The sequence below is a fragment of the Prorops nasuta genome, unplaced genomic scaffold, assembly GCF_024137725.1.
Source record: "Prorops nasuta isolate Cenicafe-Biocafe unplaced genomic scaffold, Cenicafe_Pnas_1.2 PNAS00021, whole genome shotgun sequence".
NCBI lineage: Eukaryota > Metazoa > Arthropoda > Insecta > Hymenoptera > Bethylidae > Prorops > Prorops nasuta.
Genome location: NW_027116818.1, coordinates 4,297,848 through 4,309,914, shown reverse-complemented (window position 1 = coordinate 4,309,914; position 12,067 = coordinate 4,297,848). Strand labels below are relative to the sequence as shown.

Genomic DNA, 12,067 nt, shown 5'->3' with positions numbered 1-12,067 from the left:
GAAAACCACTTCGCATTCCCCCTATCCCTCTCTCTCTCTCTCTCTCTCTCTCTCTCTCTGTATCTCTGTCTCTGTCGTTCTTAACCAACCATGATTCACGCTCCTTCTCAGATCGATCGCTCGCTAGAGAACGCAAGCTTTTGCATTCTATCCTCCTCCTCCCTCGTTTCTGTATTTCCGAGGGAGGTTTTTAGCATTCTCAATCTCGGAAATTCGTCGGGCAAGAGGCGATGATTCGTTGGAACGATCTTGGCAACCGTGCGTAGATCGGTCAAGCCCGTATACTGGTCTCTCTCTCTCTCCGCACAAAATACTACATTAACTCTTCGAGCTCTCTTCGATGCACCAACTTGGAAATGCGGAGAGTGATAGAGAAGTGTTCGGGTGCCAGCGTGTCGAGCTATCATTTCTAAAGTAGAATAATATCTGGCTCTGATCTTTAAGCGGATTTAAAAATCGGATGTCTCGAGAAAAGTATACTCGGTGTCTCGCTCTCGTGTGACTTTTGCCAATTGGCACAAGACTCTCCATCGAGAAAAGACTTTTTTTTTTATTAAAATAAATATCTTTAAAAAAAGACGCGCGTTGGGATATTTGGTTGATATTAATGTATATTCATTTGATATTAATAATTAAATATTTATCACAGTTAGTCGATTGATATTGACGATTTCAATATAATCAATTAATTTTTATTAGATTCGAATAATTTTTTCCTTGATTCAATCGACTAATTATTAAAACCAAATACATACATAAAAACTCGTATATTCAAAGTAATACTTATCTGTATTAAATACTTTTTTCCCAATGCAAAGGGTCTCCTGATTTGAAAACTCGAAGAATTGCAGAACCGGATGATAATTACTTACATAAGTAATTATGAATGCAAGCATTTAAACCTTTCTGTTGTTGTTATTTTTTTTTTTTCGAGAAAACCCCTCTGAATTGGATGAATTTGGTAAGAAAAGGGAACGCAAAAATAAAAAAGAATAGTGCAAACTTACCTGAGGATAATTCTCCCTTCTAACGATTAAACCAGCAATTTTTCATCGGCTTAACTGACGTACAACTGAAGAAGCAACGTATCAACACTTCTGAAATACTTGGATACTCCAAGTTTGAGATATATACGCAAACAATGAGAAAGCCTCGAGGCGTCATGGCACGCCACCGTGTCGAGATAGTTGGGTAAGCGAGGAGGGAGGAAATAATTAATTAATCTGAAAAAAGAAGCTCGCACTGAGTAAGATGGGCCGCGTGAAAAGGGTCAATCGAGAGTGTGCAGCAGAGTGCAAAGCGAAGATTGACGAAAGGAGGATAGCGAGGGTGAGGAGGAGGAAGCGGAGGATGAATAACGGCTCGGCATGGGAGAATGAATTTTCCGCGTATATCCATAGCAATATTTCGCTTTTATATGCAAGGTATAATACTTGAAAGGAAAATAGCGGACAGGAACAAGGCCACCGTGTAACGCTGCACGAAGCATCGACGGGTTGAAACCTACTTTCGAATTAAGCGATCGATGATTCGTACAGCAATCCACGGCTCGGCCTCTTTGACGCACCGCCATGACGTTTTACGTTTTATCAAGAAAATTTGCTTCCTCATCCTACCATTCGCCCGCGCTTTCTCACCCTGTTTATTTATCCTTAACAGAACGCCGTGCGCTTATTGTTAGCGTGAAAGCAGCTTTGCAATAATTGGCCTTTTGCTATATATATATATATATAGTACCCACCCCTCGCGGCGTCTAACGCTATACGACGCTAAGAATAATTAATTGCTCTCAAATTGAACCGTTATCATCGTTTACTACGCGAAATCAAACAGAGCCCTGCTCTGCGATGCTTTTGCTGTGCTTTACCAGCAATAATTTATTCTTTCCCCTTTTTTCTTCTCTTACCTTCCAAATTCACGTTACATGACTAGGTTAGTGTGTATATATTCTTTCTCTCTTTCTATCTCGGAGAGGCGACTTTGAAGAAGGAAAATGCTGAAGAGTGCGCTGAAATAATGAAAAAGGTCGTGCATTCTAGGAACGCACAGAGTGCATTATAGCGTTCCTTTGCTAAATCGTCCGCGGACGAAGAATCGCTGTATTGTATAGGGTCACGGACGGACCATGTTTTCTCCAGTTGAAAACAACTTATCTTACGGCAGCCAATTCTGGATGATCTTGGAACGCCTCGTGTGCCATCCAGATAGAGATAGATTGGAAAATGATAGAGAGACGGTGGGACGGTCTTTCGCAGTGGAATAACTATAGAGGAGGAGGAGGAGAAAAGAGGGTAAAGAGGAAGCCATAGTTTGACGCTTGGAAGATCAGCCTCACCGTCGAGTGACGCAACATTGCTATCTTGCACTGCGTGCATGCACACGACTCAATCGTGCAGCCCCAGTCAAACAATTGTTCGGTGTAAAAGGAGAGTTTAGAATTTAAGGGACGAGAATCCTAAGAATTTAGCAGTGCGGACACCACTTGCTTGCTACCTATATCTCCCGGAAGAAACTACTCTTAAACGTTGGCATTTTCAACTCTCACCCGTCGCGAGCTCGAAGGATACCGAGCAAATGCAATTTTACGTAAATTCACCTTTTGCTAAAATGAAGAACGCTGAGTAAACGCAATTCTTTGTCGCGGATCGAAAATGGAACGCACGGCCTTGATTAGCTCGTGGGCTAAAAAGAGGGTTTAGAATTAAAGGGACGAGGAAAGAAAGTCCAAAGAATCTAGCAGTATACCAAGCCACTCGCTAGTTATATATATACCACTCGTCTTTGGGAAAAGAAATAAACGTTAGAGCTTTTTACGTAAATCCACCCCTTGCAGAAAGGAAGGTCGCTGAGTAAACGTAATACTTTGTCGCGGATCGAAAATGGGACGCGCGACCCTGATTAGCTCGTGCACACCAAATGGACGAAGAACGCTAATAAAACTAATTCAAGCTGTGTGCCACCTGTTCGCTAACTGTCTTTTGCATCCAGTGATTACTTACTCCCGGCTAAACCAACAACTTTCCTCTCTTTATTCCTCTATATAATACGATAGTATATCAGTATCATCGTATCATCCGTATATCATCCCTCATCCCCTCCATCTCCCCTCTCCGCTCGCTCACAATTCACCGAATAAACTTGAAACAATACATCCTATGAATTTAATTACACTCTCAGCCATTGCTGCACACAGCTGCGTTCCACATTTAATCTCATACTTTCCGTTACGAATTTTCCCTTTCTACTTATACCTATAATCAATTGCTTTTATCGAATTGCCCTTTATTACGTTGACACTGATAAATTCCTCTTATCTATCAGTTATACAGTGTTTCTATTTATCATAAATAGAGATGAATTTGGCCCTCTCCGCTATCGCTTCACCTTCTGGCGCCTATCACTTATCATAACAAATTTGGTATATGTACTTTTTACGACCTACCAAAATCACTATTACGCTAATAACTATATTCATGAATGGCCGTTTATCCAACTGTTTTGATGGCCCTGTTTCAGAATTCATATGCCAGTACTGTTCGAATATACTCCTATCTACTTTTAATGCTTCATTGTTAACAAAGATGTAAGGACCTTCGCGGTGCTTACAGTGAATCCTGGAACACGTCTTGAATTTCGTGGTGAGCGCAGTAAACAAACGTATTAGAGGATACTCTTACTATATCGATTACGCATACACTTTTTATACAAAATGTTTATATTTACATATGAATATAAACATGAATTTGCCGTAGCTACTGCTTTAATAATTTGCGTACATCACTCATCGCAACAAATCTGGTATTTACTTTTCTGCGACGTAAAAAAATCACTAAAGCAGTAACTATACAGAAATGGTCATTCGCGTCCAAACGTTTTTTAATCTCATCGTGAACGCAAATGACAAAAACGTACCAGAGGATTCCCTTGTTAGAGCGATCACGCATACACTTATATACAAAGTGCTTATGTTTATTAGAAATACAGAGATAAATTGGATCGTGTGTTATCGTATCGCTCATCGGAATCAATTTGTCGTTCACCCGAACGTTTGGAAATCTCATCGTGAACGCGGAAAACAAATGGTGCTCGAGGACACCTTTGCTCAGAGCGAACTTAGCGAACACGCGACGGATACAAAGCTCCCTGATTCCTGCACGTAAATATTATCGTCGTCGGTAAATAATATAGGGACGATATGTATCGTGTGCTTCCATTCCACCAGCATAGTAAACGGCCATTGCAATTTTCCACCTTTTCACGCGTTCAATCTAAAAACGCATGACTGCAGTACACCGCACTTTTTTTTCCTCACTGAAAAATACGCGCGCGCGCGTCTCTCTGTTATTCACACTATTTATCGTGATTTACGCCAATGTGTAGCTTTATCTGGAGGAAAAAAATAGTAGCGTTTTGTCCGCTTTACGATCGCGTCATAGATTCCACTCGCCCGCAGTTTCCATTCGATTAATCGTGCATTTGAGGAATCTCGCGTTACGGATACGTTATGAAATTAGATATTTTCAGGAGCAAAAAGCAACGGTGGAGGCACGCGAGTGTGAAATGAAAAACAAGAGGCTTCGACGTATCAATTTTACTCGTGGAAAGACTGTGGCGTTGGAGATTATTCGCCAATTAGCTGTATATACATATAGAGTGATCGAAAGATGAAGAAATAAAAATCTTCGCGGTGGTTTATACGAGAGCATTAACATAGATAGCACACCGGTGTGTGTGTGTATTATTAGCTCGCTCGGAAATTCCTTATGGCAAGTACATAAAGTACAAAGGAATTTCAATTTCTCGATTCTGGCCAAGGGAATTTCTGCGGAATATAGTTGAAATCGACGCGTTAACTTAAAGCCAAGCTAACATCAGATAAGCGTCCCTCTAGAGGCCACTCGTGAGTTCCCACGAATTACACACACCTGGATGAGTCTACTAGCTATCTATAACAGGTCTAATCGTTACTCATTTCCTCGCTCTATTCTCCCACTTGTTCCACACGATAGCTTGGATGAACCGCGAGACTCGTCAACGCCTTAGCGTCGTCGGGCTTTATCTTAAACTACTTGGGAAGGAATAAAAATTTCAGCACAATAATTTATCAAACAAGAGTCGTTGGATGTCTTCAAAGTTTTGTAGTGAAAACACCTTCTCTTCCTCCTTTCGACTCGGTCAAGTTCGACTTGTACGTAGATCGCCAAGGTTATGCGAGTTGTCGAGTGTACAGATTCTCTTTATTCGTTTAAAGCGGGCATTGGCATTTGAAAGCGGTGGTACGGCCGGATTCAGTTGAGGAGAGCAGAGAGCAGAGAGTAAAGTAGAAATGATGGTGGGAGAAACGACGCAGAGAGAGAGAGAGAGAGAGAGAGAGAGAGAGAGAGAGAGAGAGAGAGGGGGGGGCAGGAGACTCTTTTCAGCGATCGCTGCTCCGGTGACGAGTCCAGCGAGCGAGCAAGCGGGGCCTCGTGGGCCCGGCGAAAAGGTCCAAGCGAGCGAGAAGACCCTTTCCGTCCCACTCCCTCTGCCCCCGACGCCTTTCTCCCACCAACACATCACCTTGCACAACTGCGCATGCGTCGGTTCTTTATACGGGCCTCTCCCGCTTGGATAGTACTTAACGCACACAGGTAGACACACGGTGTATTATGTATACACGTATGCAACACACGTCAAGCAGTGCCACTACACAAAGAGCACACTGAGTGGCCTCAGCGGGCCCCAGGTACACACGAACGTTTCTTACTCTCTCGATTGTGAGGCTGAGGTAACCTCGAAAAAGACACGCTCCACTCACCAAGAGTTCCGCAAAGCAGCAGAAACAGCAGGAGACGCCGTGGATACTCCCAGATCCGTAAAATCTCTCTACCTAGGCTCCTCATCCTTAATCCTTATTATCGAGTTCCAGCGTGAACCAAACTACTTTTATTCCTCTCTCCCTTTGCAAGCACAATTTTCACTTCCAGTCACTAAACGTCAGTAACACTTGCACGTTTCAAAGCCATGCTGTTGCTCTTGTCGTGCTACCGACCACTGGAGTATATCCGACGCTGCAACGATAATATTTATATTTTATTATTGAGAACACTATGAAAGTTGTGAAGAATAATAGGAAGAAGGTATGAAAAACTGGCACTCGCGTTTACACACTCGTATACGACAATAACAGCACAGGTGTACGTATTGGGATGAAGAAAGGAGAGTAGGAGAGATGGAGAGAGAGATAGAGAGGGAGAGAAAAAGTGCGTGGCGAACGTACGAAACGCGCCTATCCGACTGAACACTGCACAGCGAGCGGAGGACGCGCGAGGCATTCACTTCACTCCTAGTTGCTGCTTGCTTGGTGCTTTGGTTCGTTGATTCGTTCGTTGCTTGCTTTGCTGGCTTGCTGCCTGCCTGCCTGACTGCTCTCTCCGCTCCGCTCGCCCGTCTTGTGCTCGCTAACTCGCTTCCCTGCATGCCATGCCATGCCTGCCTCCAATCCTCCCCTCCTCTCTCTTTCTTCCACTCTCTTCCTATCCCCACCCGTCAAACCATCTCCCTTCTACTCTCTCCGAGCCTGCTCACGCTGCCACATACAAACAGTACCATCCCCACTCCTATTTCTCTCTCTCCCTCTCTCTCTCAAACTACTTGTTGATCTTCGAACAGGGCCGGCGCCATATCACCAGTCTCCCAGTTTCTCTTCAAAATACTTTTTCATCGACTCTTATCATGCCCCTTTCTCCTATTCCAGTTCTCCATTCGGATAACTATATTGCTCTCTTTTTACTTTTCACATTTTTTCATAACTCGGGACTTTCGGGTTTTCCACCTAGCACATTCTCTCTCTCTCTCTCTCTCTTTCCATTTAACTCGTCTTTCCCATTTCTAGATGAAATTTTTGTCCTTGTAGAGACTAGCAAAACAGAATCGGATCATTACTCAAGAGCAATTCCTTTCGTTACTCACCAAGCTCCCTCATCCCACCCCACGTGGGAACGCAGTGGATATGGCATTTAAATCATCATCGCTCTCAATCGTTTCAAGCAATTCAAGCACAGTAAGAATGAAGAGGAGTTTAGACGACCTCTAAGAACAGGCGTACGTCAGCTTGAATTACGCCAGTCAAAACGGTACTCCGTAGTCCGTACTCCCACGAGTGCCTGAGAAATGTGTCATTGTTAATTCCGTGCTTATGCAACGGTCTCCGTACCTACCTTCGTCATAATTATGCACGCGTTTGCATGAAGATACGCAACTAGAGAATCCGGCAGTAAAATCCTGCCACTTCCGATCTCGTGAATACAACGTTGATGCATAACGGAAGCAAGAGGATCGAATTAATAAAAGCCACATAGGCGATAAAACACTACGGATTTATGGTCCCGCGTGGCACAATGTACACGTATATTGGGCTCTCGCGATGAAACTGCTCGTCAACGACGTATCCACTACCGGATACATTCTGCTGCATTATTCAAGATTTGCTTGCTCAACTTACCATGCAATTCCCTCGTTTTGCCGTCTCCTATGTAAGAAAAAACAGCAGGAGGAACACCGGTGGTGGACAAATGTGTAAGCTTTCACGTACGATTAACGCAACAGTTGCAATCGGAGATAATGAAGTTTACCGGAAAGTTCGCTTCTACCTGCTTGTTCTAGTAGATTAAAGAAGCCCGCTTTACGAGGCAGCATCTAAAATTCAAAATAAAAGATTGACTAGGAGAGCTTGGTGTGCCATGGTAAATACATTGGAAGGCACAACCTTCGACCTAGTTTTCCGTCACATCCACTGTACGTTTATTCACCAAGAATTATCGTAATTACCGTTGTTTCCTAATGAATTAAGGCACCGTGTCCAGCTTCACCTACTCTTTTTTCCCTGCTTTATTTCTTTAGCTTGCTCATGAGACCCAAGAGTCTGTGCACCTCGCAACTGATACTTCCTGACATTGAGGCAGGTTCCAGGAAAGCTCCACTGAAATAACGCTGCGCCTGAAAAATAAAACTTTGGTCAAATTAAAGAAATGACACAGATTGGTCAAATCAATGACCGTGTACGGGCTGTCGGTCGAGATTAATCATACAGTATAGGCGGAAGGAGGTGGGGAGGAGTTCGTATTGTACAATTAGCTCTTGTATCCGATTGAAATCTGAGACCTTTGGCGCTCCGAATCTGGCTTAATTAAGTTCCCCGGTCCTCAAATTGGATACATTGAAGCGAGTGGTTCGATCGAGCCTATTTAATCCAGCCCGCGGCTTACGAGCTGGCAAACCAAACTTAAATCTTTCAAAGAGAATCTTAATTGAGCGATGATTAATAAATACTCTCTTTATACCGTGAGTTCGCGATGCGCCTTGATTCAAATCGAAACGTGGCAAAAATGGATTTTTCACGGGGTATCCATCAGCTATCGACGTAGTGACACATATGACCATTTATTTTATGAAATAAAGCACGTATCAATTAATCGAGTAGATATTTACAAGTATGACTCGGATCATACCAGCACTTTTCAATAAATACAGAAAAATGTTGAATTAAAGGCACATGAGCGAATAGATTGGTGAAAAGAATCATGCGAGAGGACATTTGCGTTCTGGTGTGAGAACGTTTATGCCCGTATACATAAAATATGATACGACCAGAGTGCGATCATATAGGGGTGGCTAATTTTGCTACGCTTCGCACCAATGTATTCCAGTTAACGATTATCTCCTAAGCCGACTCTCGATCGTCGTGAAAACTTTCTCATTATAGGTATAATTTTATGCATTTGGCTATTATAAGTATATGCGTAATTCCGGATTTTTCAATTGACCCCTCCTACCTATACTCTTTCGCTCTTTCTTTCCCGTTAAAACAGGAACGGCTCCCAATCGCGAACGTGAGTGTGTCAAGCTTGGCATCCTCCATCCGGAAGTGGCTCTTACGCTCTTCAAAGAATGCGGCCAGCCACGTCATTGAGACTTGGACTCGGGGACTCCGCCAGTGAGTCACACACTTCTGAGCTGACTGGATTATGTATATACTATGTGTGTATTTCTATTATTAGCAATACGTATAAAACCAATCTTATCGCTAATTCTTGATTCTCGTGAAAATTTCCGATAAATTGTTCGTCATTTTTCCTCCCACTCGCTCCCTGCCACAGAGCGAACGACTCTCAATAATTAAACGCGGCAAAATTGTGCTCGATATTCTAGAATCGTGTACGGACCACGGTTAGGGAAATCAATATTGACGCAATCGAATCAGCGGAAACCCGCTCTGGATCGCAAGAAATATTTCGCGCGAATATCAATAGCTCACGGTAAGCCGAAAATCCAGTACAGTTTTGTAGCACTACTCGTTTTTTTTAATGCTATCAAAGCGCTATTATTACCAACCGTGAACGCGAAAATATCGTTGGACAAAATTCCTTCGTCTTTTCTTTATCCCTCTCGACGATAAAGTCCAGCAGCAGCAGCAGCAGCAGCAACAAATTCATGTGTATTCCTCCTACGTTTATTTACAAATCCAGAAGTCTGATATAGAAAGTTTTAAGGCTGGAGCGCCAATAAGAAGGCTGATTTACGATTTGCATTAGCGGTAAATCATGTATGTATATTTTGATACTTCTCTCTTCATTTATCAGAAAACCCTCTGGAGAGTTCATCCATTCACGTCAGCCGGGTCGATAAATTGTACGGTACCGTCCGACACTTGACCAGCAGTGTACGCGCGTCATTTCCGAAATATGAGAAATAGAAAATTGACGGTTGAGAAAAGAGTAGCGTAGGATTGTAAATAGCCATGAGAGTTTTCGCTTGACGAATTGCGAACGTGCTTGAGTTTTAAAGCTTATGGGAGATGATCCCTGCGGATGGTTCTTGCGCTTAAATCACGTTCCTTCGTTTCACAACGTTCGTTCCTTTAACACACGTGCGCCAGTACAAAAGGAAACGACTAGTTGGCTAAGACTGACCGCTGCTTTTTCTCTTCCCATATCTCTTTTCTCTGTCCCTCTCAAGCTCTCCTTTTCCTTACATTTTCTCGTTCAATCATGCTTAGAATAGAACAATTTACGCAGTGTTTTCTCAAAGTCGAAGCGTAGTTTATGTACAACGCACAAAATCGAGTCAAACCTTCCACCTCCAAACATATATGGAGACATCCATGGACGCCGTTACCCGTACGACTGATATAAATCGCATTCGATGCCTTGCTCTCCTTCCAGATAACATAACCGTTGGACTCCGCAACTCTCTTCAGCTTCACCGAACATACAGCTGCATTTCCATTCCTCTACCTTCCAATCTGTAAAGCATAAAAGTAATAAATTTCTCAGCTAATATTTATGCCACTTCACTTATCCACCTTTAATGTTCAACTCAATATTTGTCAAGCACGATGACACGCTCGAGTTACAAGACTGAACACAAATCGTATCAAGCGATAGTTTTATCGTAGTTTACAAGTTGCAGAGGCTATCTTTATGCTCTAACAATGAAATTCAAAGCGGTAATGTTGTGTTCCTATGGTAAAAACAATTAAAACTTCGGGCAATGGCGATTCTACGAATTCACGTTGAACCACGCCACGCCGGCCACGCCATTACCCGCCAGTTATTGTTATCACCGTGCGCGTGGCCGCTTCTAAATCTTGTATACATATAAACGCGGATACACAGGTACTTTATATAGCACGTATTGCGCGCATACATAGAAACAATAAATACGCATGGGCTGTGCACGTATCCGCATTGTTGACTCCCGAGCCATTCGCCCATGGGGGAACGAAGCGCGTCACAAAATCTCTGATGATGTCACTCTAATGGCACTTTGCAAACATCCAACCAAATCGCGTAATTCGCAATCCATTAAAATTACACGATATCCCCGTGCAGCTCTCCTGTTTCTAAAATCTCATCAAATATTCTCAAACTAATTATTAGTCGCGCACCAACCAACTTTTCATATATAACCTTAAATCATACTTGTTCATTAGCAGGATATATGCGCGTCGATTAACTACGCGCTTGACTCTTTTCATTCTTTATATTGGCGAGCAATTATTCTCTTGTGTGAGTTGCAGTGCTTCGACCAACTTTGCTTCCGATATTCCAAATTAATTGCGCAATGAAAACTTACGTAGGTGGCGCAACGATTTTAGAGGTTATCCAAAAGGTTAATGAAAATTTCCGCGACAGAGTAATTTCGTGCTTCTTTCAGTTCAATTGAGGAGCGTTGAGAAAAAAATTCGCTGAGCTCAGATCGCAAGGGATCCTGCATCGTGCATCGAACTTCGTTTCATCACATATAAATGCGGCAGCTATCATAAAAGTGTGCTACGGAAGACGCTACTCCTCCGCTGCCCTCATTTTATGGCTTGTACATAACCTCTTTTATGACATTTTCGCCTAACAATTTCGATAGAAATTGATACCGCCCCTCGTGCACCGGTAATATATCGCTTTTTGCCCGAACTGAAATAATGGCTACGATTAAAATCTACGCTAACATTATTATATTTCTTCTTGTACCATACATACCTGGTTATAGTTCTTTGTTTTGCTTTCTTTCCTTTTTTCGAGCATTTCATGCTTGCACAGGCAGCGTGGATAACCCCTCAAATCCCCTCGTGATTCTTCGGATGTTCCAAATTTTGCCATATTTTTGCGTGATTTCAGCAATAAGATCAAGTTAACAATAAGAAAAAGAAAAACACTATTAATTTCCTGTGTTGTCTTTTCTGTTGGAGTTTCCTTAACAAGATTCGAGGAGAATTCCAACTTCCTCGGGATTATATTAGCCGATGCTGCAGGGAATATCAAAACGCGCGAGCTAGTGTGGCGTTTGAGTAAGAGAATCCTACGCGTATTCACGACAAGCTCTTCGAAAAGCAGGGAAGCTTCAGGGATTCGTATAGAAAATTGAGTATGGAAAAATCCAATTCCCATTGTCTCCTGTCGAAGACCAAGATTTTTTTGTTGTTTCTTTCAATAAAGCTTCCCTCGAACATTTTTCATGTAGCTAAAATATACGAATATGATAATTCCAGCAGGTTCATTCTACGTCTCAACGAACAGTAAAATAGCTCTCA

General features: G+C 42.6%; 1 protein-coding gene across 3 annotated transcripts in view; it reads right to left on the bottom strand.

Moving 5' to 3' along the window:
* The window catches only part of shg (shotgun), a 98,869-nt gene extending 92,435 nt beyond the window's left edge, over positions 1-6,434 (bottom strand). For 2 of the 3 annotated variants that reach the window (XM_066739604.1, XM_066739606.1), the window contains exon 1: positions 5,798-6,434. In XM_066739604.1, the coding sequence (XP_066595701.1) occupies positions 5,798-5,882 (85 nt within the window). In that variant the 5' untranslated portion in view covers positions 5,883-6,434. The remainder of the gene's footprint in view (positions 1-5,797) is intronic. The other variant, XM_066739605.1, reaches the window with a different exon arrangement.
* Positions 6,435-12,067: the final 5,633 nt, after the last annotated feature.